The 27462-nt window shown below is 35.9% G+C and overlaps 1 protein-coding gene across 1 annotated transcript; it reads right to left on the bottom strand.

The window, feature by feature from the left end:
* Positions 1-668: 668 nt before the first annotated feature.
* On the bottom strand, positions 669-26509 carry Calb1 (calbindin 1, 28kDa). Its single transcript, XM_013012522.1, has 11 exons — positions 26255-26509; positions 25680-25756; positions 21776-21850; positions 10075-10158; positions 9924-9980; positions 6803-6880; positions 3950-4005; positions 3821-3860; positions 3641-3694; positions 2884-2955; positions 669-1586 (listed from the first exon to the last, which is right to left on the bottom strand). Exons 1-11 carry the CDS (start codon positions 26331-26333, stop codon positions 1473-1475), a joined length of 786 nt encoding a protein of 261 aa, XP_012867976.1. The 5' UTR covers positions 26334-26509; the 3' UTR covers positions 669-1472.
* Between the last annotated feature and the right edge of the window lie 953 nt (positions 26510-27462).

The following is a 27462-nucleotide window of genomic DNA, read 5'->3' as shown; positions in this document are numbered from 1 at the left end:
GGCAAAGCCAGTCTACTAATTCCATCATTTGATAACTTTTTAATTTTTGGCAAATCTCTTTTCTGTTCATTCTTGAGGGAAAGAGATAGCTCGCATTTTTTGTTATTTTTATTAATGAAAAAATGTGTAAAATGAGAACTTTGAAGCTGATGTAGGACCATCATTAACTCTTTGCAGTAACTATACATTTTACAGACATTTCTGTCCTTGTTCCCTGCTTCACAATCAAAAGATCTAAAACCATCAACCATTACAAGTCAACTATAACCAGGATAGGATATTCTCGCTATAAATATGTGAAACTGTCACTTAGATATAGATCAAGGGAGGTTTGGGAATCTCTGGCTAGATAAGATAAATAATTATACTAGCATTTCTCTTCAGATGCTACTATGAACTCGTTTGAAACTATTTGCAGATAGAAACAGCAATTTTGATTGCTGATCTCAGTATGAAATAGAGAATCGACAGAATACACAAAAGTATTGGCGATAGAACATTCAGTCATCAAGATGCTATGAATCTTACATAAAATTCAGTTATGTAGTAAAAAATAGAGTTGTTATAGCTAGAAAAAAATATTTTCAGAGGTGGAAGTTACCCATGGTGGAAATGAACAGTTCTACATAGAAAGAAAATCCAGGAAGTATGCAAACTAGACACTAGGATACTCAGCATCATAAATTTAATTGGAGATTACACACAAGACTTGACACAAGACAGCAATTTACTAGAATAATTATAATTTGAAACACATGAAATAGTTTAGAAAATTGAATAACATCATATTTTCTGACAGTGGACATGTAGGAAATATCAATGTCAAATCAGACAGATTTTTTGGGTCATCTGGTGCTGCCATCCCCTGTTTTCAGATCAATTCGAGACAATCATTTGATAGTGATTCAAATGATTGGCAAATTTAATCTCTGGGGAAACTGTTGACTTCTGAAAACCACAAATGATTTTTTATTAATATCTTGATACTTAGGTGTTTTAGATGTAAAAGTATATTTTTCCTAATAGCTGTGAATAATAGCTTAGTAAAATTTTATGGAATAGTCAGATGATTGTCTAAGAAAGCTTGGCTTATCATAATGATTCTCTTATTCAGTGACAAATGTGCATTTACACACCAGAGTATAGAGTTTAAAATATTAATTCTGATGAAATATTTGGAAAAATCAACATCCAACTGTATGCATGGAAACAAATATATAGATATAGATTTAATTGGGTATACTGACTGGTCTAAGCATAGGCTTTCTCCTTTTTAATCATATAGTTACAAAAACTGTACATTACAAACAGTATAGAAACAAGCAGAAAAGAATATGCCACACATCCTGGATAATTATCTATATGCAGTGAAATTTACAGATATAAAAGAAAATACAGCCTACTCCTTTATAGTGCACAGTTATTTATTTTAGATACAATGTATCACTAGCTTGTGGTTGTTGTCACCAACTCTAGTTGTCTCCAGTAGAGAGAATAAGAGCCAGGTCTGTTCGGTACAGCTTCCCTCCATCTGACAAAGCCATTATATTCTTCTTGTATGTTGTAATATTATTGATATCCAGATCCTGCACAGAATATAGATGGCATTGTAATCCAGTTAAATATTGAATTCATCAATTATTATCCAGTGAGAAATTGTGAGATGCAAGCTGCCTGTTACATCAATATATTAGGAAAAAAGCTGGATTAAAGCATTATACAAATGTGAACAATTGTGAGATTTTTAAAAAATACCTGTTTAACATAGATAATGATTTAGGTCAGAACCAAACAGCTAAAAATCAAAATCTAGGGAAGAACCTCCATACCACTTTCCAGACTGGTTGGACATTCCCACTAACAATATAGCAGCGTTCCCTTTTGGCCACATCCCCACCAGCACCTGTTATTGTTAAGTTCCTCAAAGACTAAACATAGAGCTTCCCTATAACCTAGCAATTCCACTCCTGGGCATTTATCCAATAGAACACAAATGACACCACACCAAAGCAACCAGTACAGTCATGTTCTTTGCAGCACTGTTTACAATAGCCAAGGAATGGAGTCAACCCAGATGCCCTTCAGTGGACAAATAGATGAAGAAGATGTGATTGACACACACACACACACACACACACACACACACACACACACACACTGGAATTCTATGCTGCCATTAGAAAAAAATGATACCACTTGGAAAAAATTATATTAAGTGAAGTAAGCCAGACCCAAAGAAACATAAGTTGCATGGTTTTCCTCATTTGTGGTAAGTAGAAGGTGTCTATAAATCTTCAAGTAAAAGACAAAAAATACACTTGGACATGATAAATTATACAGAACTCTAGACACAGTCTTAGGAGAGGATCCCAAAGGCTCAATAGCTATGTGCATATGATCATATAAAATGATGCTTATTGAAATGAACTCAAAGAAATGGAAACAAGAGGATTTTTTTTCTCCCTAGTTGCTTTCTCCTTTTTGATTTCTCTATCTGTTGTCTTGTTTGTAAGGTTATATGTGTTGGAGAGAGTATGGGGGAACATAGAAATGGTGGGACAAAGGATGAACCATAGAGGCAGTGATACTCACTATAGTATGAACATGAACTATACAACTTGTGGGGAGAGGGTCAGGAGGGAAAACCAGGGAAAAAATGATGGAAGAGGTGACACTGTTCAAAAAGAAATGTACTTATTAACTGACTTAAGTAAGTGTAACCCCCATGTACATCTTCTTTACAATAACAATAAAAAAGAAAAAAAACAAGATCTACTGCTGCTCTATAAAATTTTAAAGTAAATTTCTAAAATGGACTTGTAGTTTCTTGGGGATGGATCCTCCATAAAGACTGCTTAGAAAATGAATGGCATAATAAATTACCTGTTTATTCTTCTCACAGAGGTCTTTCAGTAAAGCATCCAGTTCATTTTCATCTATGTATCCATTGCCATCCTGAGGGAGGAGAAATAAAGCAGTCTACATCTAACTGCATCCACAGTGGGGGAATAAGTACAATGGAAAGAGTTGCAATACTTACAAAAATCTCCCAGCTGAATACTTAGTGGAAATTCTAACCTTTCACCGGGTTTATAGCTACTTTACAGTTGCAAATTGGGCAAGTGACTCTCACTCAATACCTTGAATTTAGCAAAGGATATAAAAGTCAACATCCAAAGATGTCCATTGATAATAGATAAAGGAGATATGTATCTATATCTATCTCTGTATCTCTGTATGTATATGTATGTATGCATGATGTATGTATGTATGTATGTATGTATGTATCCTACTGAAATGTTACTCCACACTAAAAAAGAAGAAAATTCTGCAGAACCTTGAGGACATTATGTTGAGGGAAGCAGGCTAGTTAGAGGAGGATATATACTTCATGTTTCCATTTACGTGAAAATTCCAAAATAGAAACATGGAAACAAAGTAGAATGGTTGTTGTCACAAAAGGGAGGATTTTATGCCCAATTATTAATTATACATGAGAAATAGGTTCTAAAGATTGTTTCTATAGTTAACAATACTATATTTTAATTTAAAAAATTGAAAGCATAAACTTCATGCTAGGGGTTGTGTCACCACTCACAAGGGTGAAGAAATCAGAAAGAAAGCAAAAATAATGATTTACCTGATCATATAACTCAAAGGCCTTGTTGAACTCTTTTCCACACATTTTTATTCCCTAGGAGACAGAGAAGAGAACAAAAGTTAAAATACTATTATTATATTTTAGTGTATTTTTATTGATAAGTCTCCTATATTCTATTTAAGGATACTAATATTTACTGTAGAGAAAAAAGTTAAATACCTGAAATTTAAGAAGAAAATTCTCTTGCACTGGTAGTAACCTTTAAAAACAGAATATTATATTGACAAGTTAGATTTTGGGACAAAGGCCATCTTATTCTGACGACACTTCCAGAATCCCCAAACTCACCTGGCCATCTCGGTCAGCTCCAACTTCCCATCATTATTTGAATCAAACAGTTTTAGCTGAAAGAAAGAACATTGTTATTCTAGCTATTGAGTCATAATGTGTAGAGTGAAGGAGACAGCATATAAAATTAAGCAGCTTGGGTTACCAAATTCTTATGTAAATAATACAATTTTAGAAATTAATATTTTTTTCTTTATTTGTTTGTGGGGGGTGGGGTGGGGGACTGGAGTTTGAACTGAAGTCCTTGAGTTTCTGGCAGATGCTTGAGCACATGGGCCAGGATCCTGTTCTTTTCTTGTTTTAGTTATTTTTCAGGTAGGGACTCATGTTTTTACCCAAGGTTGCCCTTTGACCAGGATCCACATACCTGAACACCACAGAACTGGGTCCATAGGACCATATCACCATGTCCAGCTTATTGGATGAGACGAAGTCTAATTTATTTTTTCCTGCGTCAGCCTGTCATTGGGATTCCCCTAGTCTTTGCCTCCTGATCTCTACAGCCTGTATAACTAGTATTTCTAGAATTTTTGATGTGAGCACTTTTAATGTAAACTTTCAATTCTATAATTTGTGTCAATTGCTGATGAGACTATAGAATTACTAAACAGATAATGTAATGTTCTTAACTAGACTTCTAGAACATTATGATTTATTTATTTTGCAAACTGTACATTTGTATGTACATCAGATCATGAGAATGATACCTGGTAGTAAATGGTATTTCCTTAAACTTTTCAAACAGTAACTTGAAAACCGCTGTTCACTTATCTGTCTTTCTTTTCTTGTGCTTCACCTCTCTATCTTTCCTTTGTAGTGCTGGAATTCCAAGCTCTTGCACATGCTAGACCAGCACTCCACCACTGGGCTACATCTCCAGTCGTTTTACTCTTTTAAAGCACAAAAAGTAAACTAAGCAATATGCAAATAACATAAACTCTGTAGAGAAAATAGTATTGCTGAGTAATTTTGAATTTATTTTCCATTGAATACTAGATACTCAATAAAACTCCCTAGTTTCCACTGTACTATACATATACTTTACATTGAGATGCATCAAGACATAAACACACTCAAACTTATATTTGTGAAGCATTCACAAATTTAGAAAGTAGCCACTAATGCTATACTATGTCATACAGAAGTAGCATATATGAAATATGTAAAAATGTAGCACTGTTTGTATTTATGAAGAAAAGAATGTGATACAGCAATAACGAATATAGGTCCATGATATCTTTTTGAAGAGGAAACAGAAGACATTTAATGGTTTGAGATGTTCTAAATGTTCTTTGTTGAAAGCAGAATTTTTCCCAATGTCCTACAGTGATACAACATTTTGTAATCCATTGATCATAAATTTTAGTGTGGTCACACTGTCTACTGATACAGTGGACAACTAGAGCACACAGTTTAGTGCCCATGGGGAAATGTTGTCTCATCTATATATTTAAATTTTAATTAGTTCTTGATTAATTTGCTTCTTGAATTTGAACTGGTTTATGACATTTAATAAGATCTTCTGGGCCAATTCAACAGGGGAAACTCCCATCTGGGTGGTTTTTAAAGGCTGCTTCAAATTTCTACGTGGAAAGGAGACTTTACTTTAAATAGATATCCCTTAAGATTGAGACAAAATAGAAAATTGATAAATGTAGGTTATTGTTCATCCCCATTTGCTCCCCCCCACACACACCACAAAAGATTCAGAGTTTAGATTCATGCATTGTGACATGTAACCAAAAGTCGATTGTGTATTTGTTAGCACTATTACACCTGGAGGTATAATGTGGAATTAAAGAGAACTAGGGAAAGAAACTCCTTTGATGGTTTTAAAATTAAAGACAAGTCCTGCTTTATCATAAATATCACTGTTTGATGAACATGGCTGTAAAGTTCCAGGGTTTTGTATTTGTTTTTCTGGAATTAAGTTAGGCTGATGGGCTGAAGATAAAACACAGCTACATCAACACACCCCAGCTCTTTATAAGATTATTTCTGACTACCTAAGATTTAACTTCTTTATCAATCTATTGTAGCACAGCAGATGTGATAATAAACATCTATATTTTGGGGCCATTTATTCCTGAGAATTTATAGCATTTGTAAAAACATGTACCTTTTGCAAGTCCTAGTCTTATGAGTTAAAATGAGCAAACCTCACCCATTTCAGAAAAAGTGACTACATGAAAGTTGGCCAAATTCAAGAGCCTCATTAAAACTTATTTGTTTCTGAAACATTAGGAGTCTATGCTTAAAGAACTTTTCATGGCTCTTTTTATTTATACTTATAATAGATCTTTGTTGTAATATTTACCAAAAATCCTGTTTAAGGTGCATTTCAATTTTTTCACCCATAACACCAACAGAATAGAAAAGAAAAGCAGCTCATTTTAAGTGACTGAATGAATAAAGTCAATACAAGTTTTCTTTAACTCTAAAGAAGCCTGTAATTTCCAAAGCAGTGATAAAAGTAGATTCAGAACCTGTATAATGAGTTTGGGATGGTATAACTTACAATATATGATTAATATAAGCTATATAATTTACTGAATTACATTTGTTTTGTGAGAAAAATAAAACAATCTTTTAAGAGGTAACAATGCCTTAATTATGTAGCATTACAAGGAAAGAGGTGTGCATATGTTTATACGATAAAGCTAATGCCTATGACACTCAATGTGACAAGATATAATCACAATTCATGATTTCAATTTTCTAAGTGAAATGATAGTTATGTGCATGTAACATTGCCACCATGGTTGTTGGTACATTTCATCCTATGTGACCTTCAGCAACAGCATAGTGGAATTTCATGAGCTCTTGGCTAAATCTTTTCAAGATCATTCTTACCATTAGGTCTGTGTACTCAGCTAGTTTTGTGTCATCAACAGTCTTGTTTGCTTTTTCTAGCAGGTCTTTTAGAAAGTTCTGTTAAAACAAAGAACACTCAGATAAATTTCATCAATAGTGTGCAGGCTGCTTCTGGTTCCACATGTCTTGAAAACAACATACAGGAATGCAAAGGAAGCCTATTTTTGAGGGTAGAGCCAGTGAGGAGAGGATCACAGAAACAAGATTGAAACATGATCTGTGTGGCATTTCAGTAATAAAACGCCTGTGACAAGTATAATATCTGCTTTTTACTGAGATAGGATCTGTCATAATCTGAGCTATCTGATGCTTTTAGGATTTCAATGAAAAGAGGATCTGTATTGTGTAGAGATCGCAATTCAAACTTTAAAAACAACCAGCTCAATGGAATCCTTTCTACTTATATGATATTTCCAAAAGAACTCATGTGACTCTTCTGTAAGAAACACAGGGCTCTGTAACATGTGTGAAAAATTATCAGCAAACCAGATGGAGAGCTACCTCCAATTTCAAATGCATTTTATGTTCCCGTGGGCTGTATTTACATATCAGTTTATAGCTAGTGTGAAGCCTGTTTCTCTAAAGGGCCAGGTGGTTAGCTTTTAGGTTTGACATAGTCTAAATAGCATCATTTAAAATGCTTCAGCGAACAGTACAAACTAAAACAGTTGGCCACAGATAATGGCATCGAATCTTTGAAGGATATATGAATCATATTAAAATTAAGATTAATGTGGGAAGGATGAGAAAAGATGATTATTAACTTGACAGTTGGAGCCTGAAGTGAGTTTAATTTTTTTAGGCAGACATAAATTGAAGTTTATTTTGCAAAGGCATGACATATAAATGACAATGGAAAGAGTTAAGTATCTCATAGTCTTTCATTTTGACCAATACTGTTCATTTGTAATTCTTTTTATTTTCTCAGAAAATAAATGAATGCAATTATGACAAATGAGTAGATTCTGTCCCCACATACTCCTGAAGGATTGAGTTTCTTTGAGTACTTCTGCTTGGCTGATTTGACATCCCTCTTTTCAAGAAAGGTGACATTCTTGGTTTGATAAATTTGTTTTTCACTTCAAATAATATTCTTCAAATCCAAAGTGAAGCATGGAAAATTCAAAGCTATCTAGTGAGGGTGAGTTTTATTTTTGAGCCTTCTGAGTCTTTTGTCAGAGATTAATTGGGTTAAAAAGCCTCATCAGAGACTAAAATGGTGGTCACAAAAATAGCCTAGGAAAAACCTTGGGATGCTAAGATTCAAAGTCATGTCTGAGAGCAAGTGAGCAATGTTTTACTCTATTATGGATCTTAAAATTAGCTTTCTTGAAAGATCCATTAAAAAAGAATGCCAACTTATCTTCAAAATTCCCCAGGGAGGAAGACTTCTATTTAGAATCTCTTTCTGAGAAGAAAATTTAGAACAAAGGAGGAGACTTTTAGAATATTTTGAGGTCACTGTTGGAAAGGAGCTGAGGGTTTCATTATAAATGGAGATGATTTTCAAAGGATTTTTTTGGTTTGATAATAAAAGAAGCATAATAGTGCCGCTGTCACCTCGCATTCTCTGTTTGCAGAGCTGCATGGATGTGAGAGACATTGGTTTGGTTCACTTCATATTAAAACTATTTACACTTTCCAAAGACTGCAGTTGAATGTTTTTCAAGTTTACAATGGTGCAGTTGAGTGTTTTACATGTTTGCAAGTTGTGCAAATGTACAGCTTTATTTTTAAAGTGGTATTCTTTTTAACTTTATCACATATTCTAGTCTAAACCTAGGTCCTCTTTCCTAGGCAGCTGTGTAATCTTGAAAACATTATTCAATCACACTGAACTTCAGTCTCTGTAAACTTGGAATGATAAAAACTGCCTTGCAAGTTTTCTATGAAGTTTAGATGTTAAAAGGAAATACTTCAAATACATAGAACTACACATATTCAGATGCTCAATAAAACTAACTTGCTTCCTTTTTAGTCATTTTATGTTTTGATCTAGAGGAAATAATATCTTTTGGACTGAGATATCTTAACGTTGGTTTGAGGAATGGAAATTAAAGATAGATTCATGTTTCTGGAAAGGCTAATGGATTGAGTTCATGTATAGTATGATTATGCTTTGCATTTCACTAAACTTTCATATGCACTTACTTAGGGCTCATAATACCTCTGAGAGGAGGGTATTATTGTTCCCCTTCTAAAGATGAGGAAAGACTGATGTAGACATTTGCACTGAGGTTAAAACTTTATTTTAGATCTCTTTTCCTTTATATCCTCATCTTCCCACACCACCTCCTCAGTACCTCTGAGATGTGAATTGATAAATTTGTTTTCAGCATTGTGGTGTTTCAACATTTAATCCTATTAGGATTTCGTTGACCTTGCTGAAATAGGATTTTGTTAAAGTTGCTGAGTGGTAGCAGAGACTATGGAATGTCTTGTGCAGCCTTTACTAGATCACTTAACTTCTCTGAACACTTTTGTTGCTGGACTTAATAGTAATCTCATGGAGATCATGCAAAGATTAAACAATGTAGATAAAGTAATTGGTAAACATTAGAAATCCCCAAGTTTTTGTTTCTCTTTTAGAAGAGAAATGATATATGTTTTATATATAAAATAATACTTCAAATTTCAATGAAAAAAGGTGGCTTACTGAGATTGTATCATATCTATCTGTCTTGTCTACCATCTGCCACATCTTTCATTTATCTATCCATCTATCTACCACCTTCTAGCTATTGATCTATCATTTATCATCTATCAATCTGTCTCACTAACATTTATTCTCATCTATCTGTCTGTCTGTCTGTCTGTCTAACATCTATCTTTCTATCATGTATCTTATATAACAATTTGTATATAACACAGAAAATGCTAATTTCTCACTTTGCTGAACAGAATTTCAAGAAGTACTTGGAGTTTCTTTTTCGATCTGCTATTTCATTAATGATGTGAAAGAGTGGGTGAAAATGTGCCATTGCTCAACATTAGTTTCTTTTGTGGGAGGTATTTTTTTTAAAGCAGTGAAGCCCTTAGAGTTCATAATTGCATTTCAAGGGAAAGAAAAAAAACTTAGTATATATTTTCATTTCCTTACCTTAAGCTCCTCAGTTTCTATGAAGCCACTGTGATCAGTGTCATATTTTCTCCAAGTCTGTAAGTAATTTGGAAAAGGAAAACAAAATCTTTAAAAAGCCAACTAATTTCCTATTTCCACTAGCTTTCTTAAAGTGACACTTCTCTACTACCTTCATGAATTCCTCGCAGGACTTCAGCTGCTGGCATCGGAAGAGCAGCAGGAAATTCTCTTCTGTGGGTAACACATGAGCCAACTGGAAAAATTTTTACAGAGTGAGAAACAGTGGTAAGGAGCTTGAAAACAAGTCTTTGCTATAGCCTGCTGCTTAGTTTTGCTTCAACATGTTCCCTAGGAGCAATTTTATCGCCTAGAAAATTAGGAAAAAACAACATCAGTTGGTTTTCCTGTCTGGTATTTTTCTATTGTGTGTTCCACAGCATGTGTGCTCTGGACTGCTTGGTTCTTAGGGTCAGAGAAGGGTCGTAGCAATGCCTGGTGCACATAGGAACAGAAGCATCGAGGTACACTCAAGGGTACATACCACAGCCAGAGATTTTGTGTGAAATGAAAGAAAAGAGAAGCCTGAATATAGGGGAAATGCAGTAAAAAAATGCATTCTCAAGTCAGGGAAGAAAGCTTTCTGTGAGGTACAAAGGGAGATAGACTCAAGACAGTGTAAAGCTTTAGAAAGAGAGCTGGAAAAACAATTCATGAAGAGCAGTAGGAAATTGAATAGTAAGAAATGTCCATTGTAAAATTGTTGGTTTCTGCTAAAAGGAAATCTCCTGCTTGACTCCAGGGCTTAGGTTAAGTTTTGATCTTCACTATGTGACTCTGTGACATTTTCCCCTTAGATCTTCATTCCATGACCTCAATACTTCTCCCCTTTATTTATTTATTTTTTGAGGTTAACAGGACTAGATACCATTTTTTAAGATGAATATAATCTATCTATTCAAAGCAGAAGAGGGAGCTAGATTGATGGCCCCACTGCAGATGTGAGTTCTATTTCTGGCTCAGCTGCTAATGAGCTGTGGTCCCCAGCAACTCCCTTGCCATTTCTGACCTTGGCAACCCTTATCACTGAAATAAGGAGGTAAAGGAGAAAGCAATGTCTCTTAAATGTTTTTGGTTCAAAACACCTTCTATTGGAATTACTTTATCTTCACCACCAAATAATGAATCCCTCTTCCTAATCCATTATATTTTGACTAATTTTCAGAAACTGATAACTTTTCCAATGCACAGAAATGGACCTTCATCCTTAGAGTTCAGACCAAGAAATTGTAGTGTAGGTCAAGGTCAGTATAAGTTCTAAAAGTTCTACCAAATGATAGCAAAGATTATAGTAGTATAGTATAGTACAGTACAGTATAGTATAGTATAGTTCTACCAAATGATAGCAATGATTATAGTATTTAAATTTTTTCATCTTTTTCAGCCAAACCCCTAAATTTAACATAAAACATTTTATTCGGGGCTGGGAAGGTGGCTCAGTGGTAGAGCGCTTGCTTTGCATGCATGAGGCCCTGGGTTCGATTTCTCAGCACCACATAAGCAAAAAGAAAAAAGCCGGAAGTGGCACTTTGGCTCAAGTGGTAGAGCACTAGCCTTGAGCTGAAGAGCTGAGGGACAGTGCCCAGGCCCAGAGTTTAGGCTCCACGACTGGAACCCCCCCAAAAAAACCCCAGAACCCCATTTTATTCAACTGTCCTGTTTTTAGATCTTTGAAATAGTACCTCACATTAAAATAGATAGTTTTATAGGCTGTATATGTGAAGATGATGCTAAGGGAAAGGGTCTTATTAGAATGGGTTTTATTCAACATTTCATTAGAATGTTTATTATGAATCAATCAGACAATATCCTATGTTGAAGCACAGGTCACTAGAGTACATAGATAATATGTGGATGAATCTAAAAGGTGAGAAAAAATGTGTAGATTTGCCAGTAATTGACATTTGTTCCATAAACATAATTTATACTACCACAGTATGTGTGTGTTTTCTAGGTCTTACTAAATTCAAGACTCTTCTGTGTCCTTTGATTTCTTTGAATTTTTGAATCATAAAATCCAATACCTGAAGAATAGCCTGAAATCCTCAGATCCCAAATCTTTTAGTTGATCCAGAGAGGTTGAATGACTTGGTTTGGTGATTGGCAGAATTTGTAAGTGGCGTCAGTGTGATTCTTAGTAAATTAGATCAACAGCATGATAGAATGTAGTGGTAGTTCCTTCGCTCTTGAAATGTACTTGGAATGCAAGAAATGCTTTTTCATGTGGTTTTTACATGTAACAAGATAGTCTGGCTTTGTTAGGCTATGTTTCCACTTATTGAAAACCAGAACCATCTTCCTTATCAAGTCCTTTTTCCTCTTTGTCTGTAAGTGGACTGCTAGTGTAGACAGTAGCTAATAGTGATTTTCATTATTAAAGTAGCCAGATACTGGATAAGTCATGTCAAGAGTAGGTCAGCACCTAAAGCTAAGGATGAAGGGAAGAAGGAGAGAGAATGGCAGTGGGAGGATTGAGCATGAAGGTCTTCAGAGGAGGCCTCTCAGTTATAATAAAATTTTCTGTAGGGGTTTTTTGAAACATTTAAGACTTAACAGAAGGTGAGGAGAGCTGAGCGCTGGTGGCTCACGCCTGTAATCCTAACTACTCAGGAGGCTGAGATCTGAGGCTCACCGTTTGAAGCCAGCCTTGGCAGAAAAGTCCTGGTGAAACTCTTATCTCCAATAACCACTCAAAAACTGGAAGTGGAGCGGTGGCTTAAGTGGTAGAACACTAGCCTTGAGCACAAAGAGGCTCAGGGACAGCACCCAGGCTCTGACTTAGAGCCCTACAACTGACCAAAAAAAGGTGAGGAGAAAAGAAGAACAATAGAGGAAACTGGAGAGAAGAGAGGAAAATAAGAAGCATATGTCTGAAAGAGGAAAGAAATATGTAAGAGGCAGAAATTTTAAAGAACAAGCTGGCTGATAGAACTAGATGGGACATGCACATTTTAGGAGGTTCTGTACAATACTGGATGTCTGGTCATATCATACAATGGTGATGATGAACAGAAATAGGAATTAGCCAATAACAGTACCATTAGCAGGAGATAACCAATACCATTAAATACCTTAATTTAATGGCATGTACCTTTTAAAGTTTGGGGTGTACCTTCTCCAGGCCATTTATTTCAGTAGAGAAGTTTCTCATCTACGTCCCTGAGAAGATGTAAGCTGTGTAGGCCCAGTATGGTACGTGCTTCAAATGAATGCCGTAGCTTGATCGATAATTTTATTTCATTAAAAAAGTACATCCTCACAATCAGAGAGACAAACAGCAAATGTATTCTCTCATATATGGAGGTTACATCAAAAATACTCAGACACAGTTGACCAAAGGAGATACTATTAGGAAAGGAACAAAAAGGCAAAATGCCTATGTGCATCTTATTATGCAAATAGTTATCAAAATGAATTCCAGGAAATGAAAACAAGAGGCTTTTATTTTCTTTGTTGCTGTTTTTGTCTTTTTTGTTCATTTATATGTCTTTGGGAATGTAAAGAGAGGCACAGAAATGGAGGGACAAAAGGTGAACAAATGCAACTGTGGTACTCACTAGACACTATGAAAATGAATTAAAGAACTTGTGGGTAGGGGATGGGAGGGAAAAACAAGAGAGTGAGGGGAAGGGTAACATTATCCAAAAAGAAATGTACGCTTTATCTGTCTTATGTAACGGTAACCTCTCTGTACATAATCTTTATAACAACAATAAAAAAATTAGAAAATGTATTTCCTTAGCATGCTGTATAGTGAATATGTTTTTTACTATCATCATTTTGCCTTATCACTTGAGTTTATAGTTAATGTTGAACAAAAATGGAAAAAAGTTCTCTTAAGAAAATGAACTTCTCCAAATCCACTAAATACATAAAAACAAATACATAAATTCATAAATAAAATAATAATTTGACCAGCAGTGACTAACCATAAGATTAAGGATATTCAAGCATCTTTGTTTCATAAAGTTCACATAATTCACCTAAAGTTCAGAGGTCTCTAGAATGTCAACTACAAAGAAAGTCAAATTGCTTTTCATGTCTGGTGCAAACTTAAATGTTTCTTTGCCTGTGATATTTTTATCTTTGATTATTTAGAAATGCTGATTGAAGCTGGAGGTATGACTCAAAGGATAGAGCATTTGGCTAGCTGGCACAAGGGCCTGAATTCAAACCTCAGTGTTATCAAAAGATAGGGATTGTATCTACATACAATGTATTAATTAGTTTAAAATTTCATTTGACTGTTGATGTGAGCAGAACATGATAACTAACATCTATTGAACTGTGAATTCTATGCTAGGCACAATACTATCCTATCTTACAAACATTATAAATAAGTCTTAAACATGTAAAATATCATTAAAAACAAATTAGCCATTAAAAAAGCAAGGAATATATGTGGTTAGGTTATGGCTATAGTAAACATCAATCTTTTTACTGTCTGTATCACAATGTGGCGGCTCTGTGTAGACAGTTGCTTCTACCAATGCTCAGGAATCAGTATTCAAATTTCAGAGCTGGGTGTGGAAACTCTCTGGTTATAGCATCTAACACAACATCTAAAACCTGCCAAAGGTCTTTCATAGGTGGTGAATAGAGCTGTATTATTTTTATATTTGCTGTCATGGCTGTCCATAGAAGTGCCCAGTACTTCCTATGCCAACAGTGATGGTGATTTCTTGGTCCTTGGCCTGCTTGCTGCCCTTTTCAGGAATTCCAAACATTTTTTCTGGATTGCAGAAGAGTGTGGAAGATATTAAGGGTATAGGGCATATAGCTGCATCCACAAACACAAACAGAATCCCTCAGATCTTCACTTATGGATATTCGTTGCTTGTTCCTGAGAATGAATGTTCCCACTTGTCTGTCTCCTTGTGTTTTGCCTTCTGTTTATGTGTCCAGCAACTACAGAATGTGAATTTGAATTGATTGATGCAATTAAGGAACTGACTATCTAGAGTTGGCATAGGCTGGAAATAAGTGGAAGTAACGTTCTGTTGTAAACAGTTCAAATAATTTATTTCTGAGCTATAGATAAGTATTGGAGTAGGGAGTGTGATTTTCTACCTAGAGCTCCAATTGGGCTCAGGCAGTGTGGCTGTTGTCTCAGCTGTCAGGCCCCTTGGAGAGATTGCCTAGGCTGAAGACAGCTGCATCCCGAAGAGGCCACATCCTACGATTAATCCATATGGGTATAAAAGGCTGGATATTTGCAGTCAGAAATTAGGAAATCTCTGAAGGGAAGGTCGCTGCTTTGAGTGCCAGTGGGGTGAATTGAAATTTCTGTTAAGACTGCTTGCCCAGTATTTTCCTTTTCCCAGTGCAGTTCTCTTCACCCCTCCTCCACAGGAAGTATTTCCCCAAGCATTTTGTAATCATCCTCCTTGGTGCCACTCTTCCACTCAAATCTGCTTCCAGGCAACTCAACATTAAAAACAACAAACAAACGTTCCCCCAATTCTTCTTTTCCTAGTGCAAAATGGATCCTTCACCCTATGTTTTTGAGTAGGTTGAAATCCCTGACGATAGCACATCTAATTACTAAACAGTGGAGCAACTATGATGATTGGTGAGAATTTGCAGTCACCATCAATAAGAATCTTAAAGTGAGACAGAGGATTTCAAAATAATTTTTTTTTCTTGACAACTTCAAAGCATGTTGTGGATGCATTGCTAAATCACTACCTTTAAGAAGGGTGAGTTCATTAGAAAATAATGACTAAGATAGATATGTTAAAATGTATGGTAGGTACAATTCCTAACTTTTTTGGAATCTACACTTTTCCTGGGGCTTGAATTCAGGGCCTGACTATTGTACTGTCCCTGGGCTTCTTTTGTTAAAGGCTAGTTCTCTCTCTTTTTTTTTTTTTTTGGGTCCGGTTGTGGGGCCTGAACTCTGGGCCTGGGCGCTGTCCCTCAGTTCTTCAGCTCAAGGCTAGTGATCTACCACTTGAGCCACAGTGCCACTTCCAGCTTTTTTCTTTTTGCTTATGTGGTGCTGAGGAATTGAACCGAGGGCCTCATGCATTGCAAGGCAAGCGCTCTACCACTGAGCCATCTTCCCAGCCCCCTAAAGGCTAGTTCTCTACTACTTGAGACACAGCTCAGCTTCTGGATTTTTCATTAGCTTATTGGAAATAAGAATCTCACAGACTTTTCTTGCCCAGACTGGTCTCAAACTCCTGAGTAACTAGGATTACAGGCCGCTGTCAGACGATAATTCCTAAACTTTTAAGACAATTGTGACAAATGTTAGCTTTCTGGAACACATATTAGTCAAGCATTCATTTTTTTCACTTGAGAACCAGAAAACATTCTTCCTGATAAATGAGAAGTGAAGACAGAAAAATTTAAAGGCAAATAACTCATAAACTTAAAGCTATTTGAATTTAATCATTTGGATTAGATAAATTATATAAGAGGTATGGGCTGGGGGAGAGTCTTAGCATTCAAAACAATAGAGTTTTCAGTAAGTTTTTGTATTTGATAATAACGGTAAATACATTTATTAACTTTTAGAGTCCTCCAAGGTTTATCTGTTTGTTAGAAGAATAATTTCATTTGATGCTAATACTCATAACAACCTCATTAATTAAGTACATATTTACATGTTTACAGCTTAGGAAATAGTGGCTGAGAGAGGACCAATAGTCTGCTCTCAATTAGATTATATTATGAGGCAGACTTAAAGTCAGACAGTCTGATTTTTTTGAGTTTGAAAACCATCATCACTTTCTACTAAAATCTATTAAGGGAAGTTTTTTATTAAAAAATAAATTGTTAGATTTTATCCAATGAAATTCTCTCTCTCTCTCTCTCTGTACGTATGTTTGTGTGCTGGTCCTGTGGCTTGAACTCTGGGCCTGGCACTGTTCTGAGCTTTTGTGCTCAAGCTCAAGGTTAGCACTCTAACACCTCTGAGCCACCGCTCCACTTCCAGCTTCTTGCTGGTTAATTGGAGATAAGAGTCTCATGGACTTTTCCTGCCTGGGCTGGCTTCAAATCAGAATCTTCATATCTTAGCCCCCTGAGTAGCTGGTATTACAGGCATGAGCCTCCAGTACTTGACTCCTGTCTAGGGAATTTTAAAGTCAGATTACATGTTTGTCATTTCTCCAAATTCTCCACTATTCTGTCATGAAAATTACATTCACCCTGGCTAAACCTACATGCTCAACTCCTACTACAGAAAACAAAAAAAGAAATCTTCTGAGAAGATCATGACAGTCTCAGGATTAGAATAGCTTTTAGAACTTAAAAAAATTCAGTTGATGCACTAATGCGGACAGGTAGAAACACTAAGACTGGAATGGTTGGTAGGTTCCCACACATTACCCAAGGGAAAGAGAAAAGGTAATAGATTTGACCTCCAGCTAAGAGTAATAGGTGTACTTCAGAGTGAAAGCTCAGAGAAGAAAATTCCATTCCCTGTTAAAACATTCAGTCTTCCTAGTTAATGATTTTAATCTACCTTCTTTGCAATAAAACTATTAATTTGAATAAAATTGGAACATGTTTTACTGTCTCAGTATTTGTTAGATTATATCTGAATATCACTGCTTCTGTGTTGAGATCATGTTAATACAAAACTATTTGTATTAATTTAAAAATACATGTAAAGACATAAAACTACAATATCAGAGTAAATATATGTTTTATATCACACACATTTTTATATGCTGCTTAGTAGCAAATTCATGATGGTTGGAAATGTCACTCAACTTTATCAGGTCAGAACTTAGAAAATCAAGCACTATGCTTTTCGACACTTTAACATCAGTTTGGCTGGTTCTAACTGGGCAGGAGACTACTGCATGGATATTAATTTACCTTGATTAGATTTTGGTGAGTACATAAACATACCTATTAGGTGAGTGTAACATATAAACAAATCCAGTATCTTCCCTGAAAACAACAAAGTTATATGGTGTGATTGATGTAAAAAGGAAAGAATTCGCAATTTTGGATAACATAAGGTTTTATATTACTTTATAGCATTCAAGGATTTGAATGTTTATGACTAATATTGCATATAGGATTTCTAGGCAAGTAGTATTTTCTCATATTAGATATTGAATGAATAAACCTTATTTAATATAACTTTTTATTGTATGAAGTTCCACCATACTTCTCTTTCCCTTTCCAATTTCTCTTTCCCTTCTCCAATTTCATAACTTGAAATTCTTTTTTCTCCCAGCGATTTTTTAAATTCTCTCTTTTCTTGACTCCCACTTAACTCTAGACTGCAAAGAAATGTGCATAGGAGCTATAATAACAATTCTGTTTGTGCTCTTATTCTCTGATTCTTTTTTGTCTAATGAATTTCACCTTCACCACACATAGTTCTTGGCTTCTAACTCAGGTTATGAAAAGAGTTTTGGAATCAGGTCAGATCTAGTTCTGTATATAGTTATTCCTCTTCCTACCAGTGGGATCTTGGAGACATCATTTAACCCTTGTGGGTTTTAGTTTCTTCAGCTCAAAATGAGAATTGAGTTAGTTTTCTCCCAAGGGTCCCATCTAGCAAAGAAGTTCCATGTATGTGAATACTACTACCCATACTTACATGTTTCTTCTCTCCCTTCAGACACTTCTGGTTCAAAATGATCTGAAAAGTTCTGTCTAAATAATATGTGAAGTGATTTGCCCAAAAGACTTCTTTCTATACATGGCCCACAGGATAGTTGCACTTTCATGATGGTGCAAAGCAGTACACATTTAGATGAACTGGATTTCAGATTTTGTTATTTTTCTGGGCTAGTAATATAAAGCAGGATATTCTTTTGTGATACTGGACTGTCAAAGTGAATCACAGTTTCCAGTCAGCCATGCAGCCTTGAATGTCAGCAACTGTACTTAACAGTGTACCGTGTTACTGAATTGTGACCTTGGTAAGCTAAGTGTATTCAGAAGCTTATGATGTTTTCATCTTATGAGAGTTCATTGACACACACCCCATTTGAGAATTTAGGAGTATCTCTCCTGTGTGAGCATATTTAACCTAGCAAAACTTAAAGGTCTTGCTGTCATAGAAGCTTGAAAATAGTTTCTGTTAGTACAGAAAATGTGGAGATTATCTACCACTTTAAATTATCTATTACTTTAGTGGCCATCTCACATTAGTTCTTACTTCTAGATACTAGGCAAATTCTAACGAGGTTTCCAATTCTCAACTATAAAATATAGCCTCCCTTTCTAATTACTTTCATTTGTTGTTATGAGGATCAAATGAGATAATGTTCTTGAAAACACTTTATACATTTTATAGTATCCTGCAAATGTGAATTTATGTAGATTCTTTCTTATTTTTATTGCTACAAAAATTCCTTAGTTCTTTACTTCAGCCTTTGTTACCTTCTTTAATCTCTTAACCTACATTTCCCTATTTTTCTTCACAGGCAACCTTTTCTTATCTCAATTCTTATCTCAAAGTTGTGGGAAAATGTCTTTCATCACATTTCTAAGACAAGGTACTGCTCTAGTGACCCCCAACGTCTCATTCATAGTAAGACTCACACAAGACACAAATGACTAGACAATATCATATACAGTAAAACCTGGATTCAAAATATATTCATCCATTTTGTCCTGATAGAAGCCTCACTATATAACTCAGCATCCCCAAAGAAACAAAACAGAACAAATAGCTAAGGCCGCTCATATCCTTTAAGAATAAAAAATTAAAAAAAATAATAAATAAAGGTTAAAAATAAAATGACTGTCTTTACTAGGATTATAACATTCCAAACTCTGAAATAACAAAGCTAGAATTTTACAGATGTCAGATTTTCAAACTAGTTTTGAGTAAATTAGATTTATTATATTTCATTTAGGTTCATTTTAAATTTACTTCATTATTTTTAAGACAAATTGCTTTTATTTTTGTTTGTTTATTTTGGGCCTTCTTACTTGGCTCAGGCTGACCTCAAACTCACTGCATAGTTCAGGCTAGTCTTAAACACTTGATCCTTTTGCCTTTACCTCCCTATTTGTGGGATTACAAGTGTATACTACCACCATGCCCAGTTATTCTGTTACTTCTGATTATTTCATATCTTGATTAGTTAGCTTCTACATCAATCTATTTATATAATAATGAGTTACACATAGGTGAAGGAGAAAGCTTATACTCCGGAGGGGGGGAATTAATTGCAAAGATAATAATAGAATGCCCTCTCATTCTATTTGTAGTAACTGTTTAAAGTGTATTTTATACCAGCATCATAAGTGTCCTAATAGGAACAATTATTTGAAAACCAGGTTAGTTCTCTTCATCCACGATAAATTATAACTAAGCTTTTTGAGAGCCAGAACACTTGACAAGTTAATATGCTGGGAACACAATATAAAAATGTAATTATACTTGTGATTTGGTATATTGCAAAATATGACCTTATTCACTTTTCTGGCTAAATATTTCTACTCAATTTCTTTAATAGGCTGTAGAAATAAAGACAGAATTTGAGATAACATTCGAGTTTGGTAAAGCAGAAATAAGGAAAGCAACAGCTTTTTCACAAATCTGAGAATACAAAATGGATTCATCCTCAAAGTTGTGCTTCTTTATTTTCGGACAAAGCAAACTACTCTCACTGTCAAAAGTCATTGCCAAAAGATATAGATAAGTGCTTTATCAACTATGCTGTGATCCTAGCTACACAGGAGGCTGCGATCTGAGACTGTGGTTTGAAGCCTGGGCAGGAATCTGTGAGACTCTTATCTCCAATTAATCACACACACACACACACACACACACACACACACACACACACACACACATATTCCAGAAGAGAAGCTATGGCTCTACTGGCAGAGTTTTAGCTAGACTTGATCAAGTAAAAGCTCAGGATCAACATCCAGGTCTTGAGTTCAAGCCCCAGGAATGGTACACACACACACACACACACACACACACACACACACACACACACTAAGATCTGATTATAGCTTTAATGTTTACAGATTCCAAAGAGGAGCTTGAAGGACTTAAAAGAAATATGTGCGTATAACAGATCATAAAATATTCACTCACGTTCATCAAACTCTTATGTTTTTACTAAGGCTGTGGGTCAATCCGAAGTAGAATTTCAGAAACCAGAATGAAGCTTTATGCTATGAAATCATCACGGGGACTACAAATATTCATTTATTTATTTTTGTCAGCTGTAGGGTTTGAACTCATTACCAGGGCACTGTTCCTGAGCTCTTTTTGCTTAAGACTAGCACTCTACCACCTTGAGCCACCACTTCCGTTTTTCTGATGGTTTATTGGAAATAAGAGTCTTGTGGATTTTCTTGCCCAGACTGTCCTTGAATCACAACTGTCAGATCTTAACCTCCGGAGTAACTAGGACTACAGGCATGAGCGACCAGCGCCTGACAAATATTTAGTTTTTAATTTTAACAAAAAGATCACATTGTTAAACAGTCACAAATACTAATAAATCAAGTATGTAGAGGCCTTTTGGAGCAAAGGAGGGGGGGTGCAAGGTATGGGTGCTCACCCCAGAGTTGGGACTTGTTTGTCTAACAGAAGCAGTGCCAGCAAACAGCTGCATGACAAAAGACAGGGTCAAGTGCTTTTCATTCTCCAAGCCTCAGTTACATAATACATATTAAGTGTAAGCTTCAAATTAGGCACACTCACATGTTCCTTTCTAGGTATTGTTTGACTTGATAATTTTGAGCAGAAGATATATTACTTTGGTTAAATAGGCTTTGTTTCCCATATCATGCTTGATTTGGATGCAACTTCAACATTGAAGCTAATTTATTCATTTTTAAGTGGGAAAAACACACCAGTTCCTTACCTCTACAATTCCTATTTTTCCATCATCTCTCTGCCCATAATGTTCCACAAAAGTTTTCATCTCAGGTGATAATTCCTAAAATTATATAAAAGCAGGTAAGAAGTTCGCAAATCAAAAACAATCATCTATACTTGGTGTTAATAAATTATTGGAAAGAAAAAAACACAATTGGAGCCACATAGAATTATTCACATTGGCGAAACTTGTCAAGAAAATGACAGATATAAATACTACAGAGTATGTATTGGATTTTGTAATTATGATGATCGTTTTAGAGTCAATCACTGTGATTTATCATCTGTTATTACTTTTGAGAGTGAGCTGCTCTTTGCAAATGCAGTCAGAATTATTCAATTCACAATCGAGTGAATTTAAATGCAACAATGGCTATTACTATAATTTAAACACTTTTTATCACTAGAGATTGGTTTGTATTTCCATAAGTACTCATCCTATAGCACTTTCCTATTCTAACATAATGTTTTATCCATGTAAAGTGTGAATATGCATGTTTAGTTTGGACAAGTAAAAAACGTGAGGTTAAGTCACTTTATAAGCAAAGTGACTCCAGCACAAAACACGTGATTTTTTAATTAAATAAATTAGTTATTAGGGGAAATATGAGCTTAAAAAAGATGATCAAATTTTACTTTGGCCAAGAGACATATGATACTGATGACCTTCTTTTTGGAACTAATTATATGCTTATAATAGCTGCCTTTATCTGGAATGTAGGGAGTGATTTACTGAGCTGACTTATTATGATTTTGGTATAATAAAATATGCCTCAGAGTGACAGAGCAAATACTCCCTTCTCCTTTGGTCCACCCTCTCAGAAGGTCCTATTACAATTATAATATTTTTACATATTGACAAATTAGAGAAATATGAACTATAAACTAGTAATCTGAACACAGAGCTAGTCATCAGGAAGTTCAATTTTTTTACCCTTGAATCTCAAACAAAGCCCATTTAAAATACCCTTGTTACATTCACTGAAGTTCATTTAAAATAGACCAGCCTTTACTAATATCCCAGTCTATGTTCGTGGGATAGGAAATTAAAGTCTCAATTTTCATTGCCCCTAACTGGATGGTGGTTATCTACCATGCAAGTTTGCTGTAGGTATTGAGAGGTTAATATAATTTAAGGATATATTGAGGCTAAATTTCACAAATTACAAAATCCTTTTTAAATTAATGTAAATATCTTTAATGGCTCTAAGGTAACATTAAGAAAACAATTTAATTATATTGTAATCTTTACATGATTCTTTTATGTGGCTAAGAAGCAATTTGCATTATTTAATTTTATTACAGGAACCATCATAGAAAATGAAAATATCACGCTTGGCAACTGTAGGATTATCAGTCCTCAAGCTTTTATACCTACTTTAAGCAAACACCAAAGCATTCATCTCAAATCTTAAAACTGTTTAATAGAAGTAACAAACTAACACACTTGATACTTAGTTTGTCACATTTCTGAGGAACAATTGTGTCAAACATGCTTTTAAACAGTGCAAAACATGCAATCAATTAAGAATTTATAAAAAAAATGGAAATTTAAAAACTAGACACTATGTTTAGAGCAAAAGAGTTGTAGTTTCAGAAATTTATTGAGTTGTCATTATGTTACTGATGGTATATTCACTTGGTGATGATTTTAATGTTCTCATTATTAATATGGTAAACAAACACATGTCTCCTTCAATGCACTGAAATCTGTAATAATACAACAAGAAACGATAAAACATTTGGCTTATATGGCTAACATTTGTGTTTTTTTAAAGAGAAGAAATACATAGATATAGGATTACTCTTGAGAGCATAGTGAAACATGTGTCTAGTAATATGAACATCTCAATCCAGAACTTAATTTAGATTTATATTATCCAGTGCCAATTTATGCAATCCAGAAAAATACCTCAGAATCATGATCTTAAGTGACTTGATATAACACGGTACCTCTGCTCAACTTTAGTACTATTGGGTTATAATCTAATAACTAGTTCTTCATCTATTTCAAAGCTGGATCCAATGCTATAGGGGAAAAATTAAAACCTAACCTCTTGGTTGTTTACAAAGAGATGAGGATGAGGAAAATCAAAATTTGAAAAATGTATGCAGTTCATAAACATTTCTAAAATGAAAACAAATCTCAATATTAAAGTTGCCGCAGGGGAAATTTAAATATAATCATTTAGCTTCTGGAAGTATCTTTCAAGGTTTTCATTCTGAATTTTATAGAAGGTACAACTTTCCCAAGCAGAATTCTTAAAATACACATTCTCAAATAGAGAAGAAAACTGCTTTTGGTTTTACTAGCCCAAAGTCCATAGAGCTATGATAGCCCTCCATGAATTCATTCATGTGATAATGCATAAAGTGGCAGGACAGTAGAGCCTATAGTTATTTTTATTTGATCCCATTTTATTATGCATCTAGATTTATATTACATTAAATCTGGGTAGAAAGAATCCCTAGTGTATGACCTGGCTTAAAATCAATTTGTTCAAATGATTTTAGCCACTGATAGTTCTGTAATGCATTGTAGTACATTTAGAACCCTCTGGGGTTCTTTTGAATATGTTATGTAAAGATGTAAACTATGCAAGTTTCAATTTATATAGAACAAAATATAATTCTATTACTTCATTGTACATCTATTTTATTTTATCACTCAGTACTAGAGATAGTATTTGCTATATTTATATGTGTATATATGTATATTTAGCATCTGTAATATAAAAATTTCTTTCTAATTACAGTCCAAAAGGCTCATAGCTGTTAGCATCCAACTAGCCGAAATCCAGCATTGACTTCTGAAAGCCAGACTTACATAAGCCCCATTAGGTGGGTAAAATTGTTAATCTACTTTCTTCTATACAGCAATTTCAGCTGTTTAAAAGCTGAGTGTATTTATTTTACTTTTTATGCTGACATCATTCCTTGACATTTATTGTCAAAGAATAAAATTTATAATTAATATGAATTGTCATTCACTTAATTAACTAGTGTCTTAAACCACAAGTGGAACTTATTTCTTGAAATCATTAGTTGCTTTCCAGCAGAGTTTTCCATCAGAATTTCTCTGTTTTTCTACAATTCGTTTCTGGTTTTTTTTTTTTATATAAAATTCTTTTTCTTCTCTGACTTTCAGGTGTTTCCCCTTCAACAAAATGAGAACGTTTTCTTGCAAAATTCTTGCTCGTTATGATGTTATACATTGACCACCTTTCCCAGGTGAGGAGGGTAAAGACAGGATATTTTCTCATCCCCTCCCCACCCCTCAGCTACATCAACATCACAACATCTCTGGCAAGAAATCCATAATCTGCAGATCCGTTTCCTGACCACCAAGGGGCAGAGATGTATTTCTACCCCTTACTTCTGTAAGCAGTAAATGGGAAGTTAAATCTTCCCTAAGCAACCCAGTGGTAGAGGTGGTGATGTGCTAAGCGTCTCATGTTATCCACACTTTCCTTTTAAGACCTATTAAAGCAAGGACAAGTGTAGAAAATGTGTTTATTTTAAAGTCTGTTTAGAAATTGTAAGGTTTTTATTTTTTTTCCCCTTTAGGAAATTTCATTCTCTTTTCTCTTACTCTCCTCCCTACAGGTCTCTCTCTCTTTCTCTCTCTCTCTCTCTCTCTCACACACACACACACATACTCTCTATCTTTCTCTCTCTCTCTCTCTCCCCCTCTCTCTCGTCTCCCACCAACCACTCCTTGTGCAATTTGGAAAGATATTCTCTCTCAATCTACAAACCTCTACACTCCCTGTGAAAGCCCTTGGCACCCCAACTTGCTCGGCTCATCTGGCTTTTTTTTTTTTAATAAAAACCAGGAATGTGTGTGTTTTGGCCTTCATCACGTTCCCCTGTGACGAAGTTGAACCTACCAATCCAGCCTTCTTTCGCGCTTGCAGGAGCTCCTGGATCAAGTTCTGCAGCTCCTTTCCTTCCAGGTAACCACTTCCTGCAAAGACAAAGAGGCGCCCCGGTGTCAGATAACGCATTCCAAGTTTCTTCTCCGACCTCTTTCCCATCCCAGCTACCTTTCTGGCAACCTGGGAAGTTCTGCCTTGCCTGGACATCGATGAACCAGAAAAGGGTACAGCCGCCGCTCTCTTCCCGGGGTGTCAAACTTTAGCTGCTCCGAGGACCAAAGAGAGCAGATGGGGTGCAGCCACAGAAACTTTTGGGGACAGTCTTTCTTCCTCCGCCCCCCTCCCTTTCCTGGCTTTCTCTCCCACCATTTATCGTTCCTAGAAAGACAAAGTTTAGGGTTTGGAGGTTGCATATAAGCAATATAAACTTTCAGGCTGATGGTTCTACAAGCAGTCGGGGAATATGAGGGAGAGGGAGGGACGCGGAGGGGATAAAAGACGGGAAGGGAAGAGAATGGGGTGAGGAGGCTCAGCGGAAGGTGAGGAATGGAAAGGGGACTGGAAACCATTGGAAAGAAGATAGTCACCATCAGCGTCGAAGTGGAGCCAGATCTCGAAAAACTGTGAGGCTGTGATGAGGGATGATTGCAGGTAGGATTCTGCCATGGTACCGCGGCGGTGTGTCTGTGCGTGCGAGTGTGTGAATGAGTGTGAGTGTGTCCGTGCGGGGACCTCGGGGTGGGTGTCAGGGCTGAGCAGGAGGAGCTGGGCGGGCGCTACCGGGCGCTGTCCGCGGTGCTGCTCGGCTCCGGCGATGCTCCCGCGTTGCTCCCGCGTTCTCTCTGCACCCCGCACCCAGTTCTCAGCATTTATCCCGGCCCCAGGCCGGGCCACGCCTCCTCCTGCCTCCCATTCCCCACTCCCCGCCTCTTGCTCTCGCCAACCTTCTTCCCCTCCCTCCCAGCCTTCTCCTCGCTCAGGAAAGCTGGCTGGAGCAGGAGTTTGGCAGTCTGGGAAGCAGCAGGTGGTGGGAGATCCTTTGCTCAGAGATTGCACTTGGAAAACAGACTCATTTTTCCTCCCAGTCCCCTAGTCTAGGGAGCATCTCACCCCAGGACATTAATACAAAAAAGGACATCCTGAGAAGGGTTTGAATGACCGATGGAAGGGAAAAGCTGATCAAGAGTAAAACCACAGAAATGATGACGATGTTGGCATAGTCCAAGACAAGTGTTTGCCTAAGCAGAGTCAGGTGAAAGCTTGGTGAATACAAACTCGATTAATCCATTCAATAAATTGCTGTCCGTAATCACGCCGATGTGTGCTTGTAAAGATCATGTGAGTGTTTCTTAGTGTGGTTTTACAAACTAACTTTACCATAGATTATGGTTCCCTCACCCGCCCCCCCCAACCAAATTGAAGTGGAATTGTAATTCCAAAGCAACAGAAATAAATTATAAAACCTTAAGATGTTGCAGAAAGAAGCGATGCGAGAGACACTATTAGCTACAGCCTTAAAGTTGAGAAAGAGTAAACTAGAGCCAAGGAAACATAGGACCTGGTCCCTAGATAAATTAATGAACCAACCACACAGTTTACCAGTCTTAACATACACACTTTTTTTTTCTATCCCTGGTAGATAATTTTTTCAGAAACTGGAAGTCTCTAGAATTAAAGATAACTTACAAGTACAGGAAATCTTAAGTATCAATACAATAAAATTTGAACTTACACATACTGCTGACATGTTTAGTGTTTGATTTTCTGAGACTTTAAAATATGTGGTACAGGTATT

Source organism: Dipodomys ordii, unplaced genomic scaffold (genome assembly GCF_000151885.1).
Source record: "Dipodomys ordii isolate 6190 unplaced genomic scaffold, Dord_2.0 Scaffold17, whole genome shotgun sequence".
Lineage (NCBI taxonomy): Eukaryota > Metazoa > Chordata > Mammalia > Rodentia > Heteromyidae > Dipodomys > Dipodomys ordii.
Note: the sequence above shows the minus strand (reverse complement) of the source record. Positions and strands in the feature narration are given on the sequence as shown.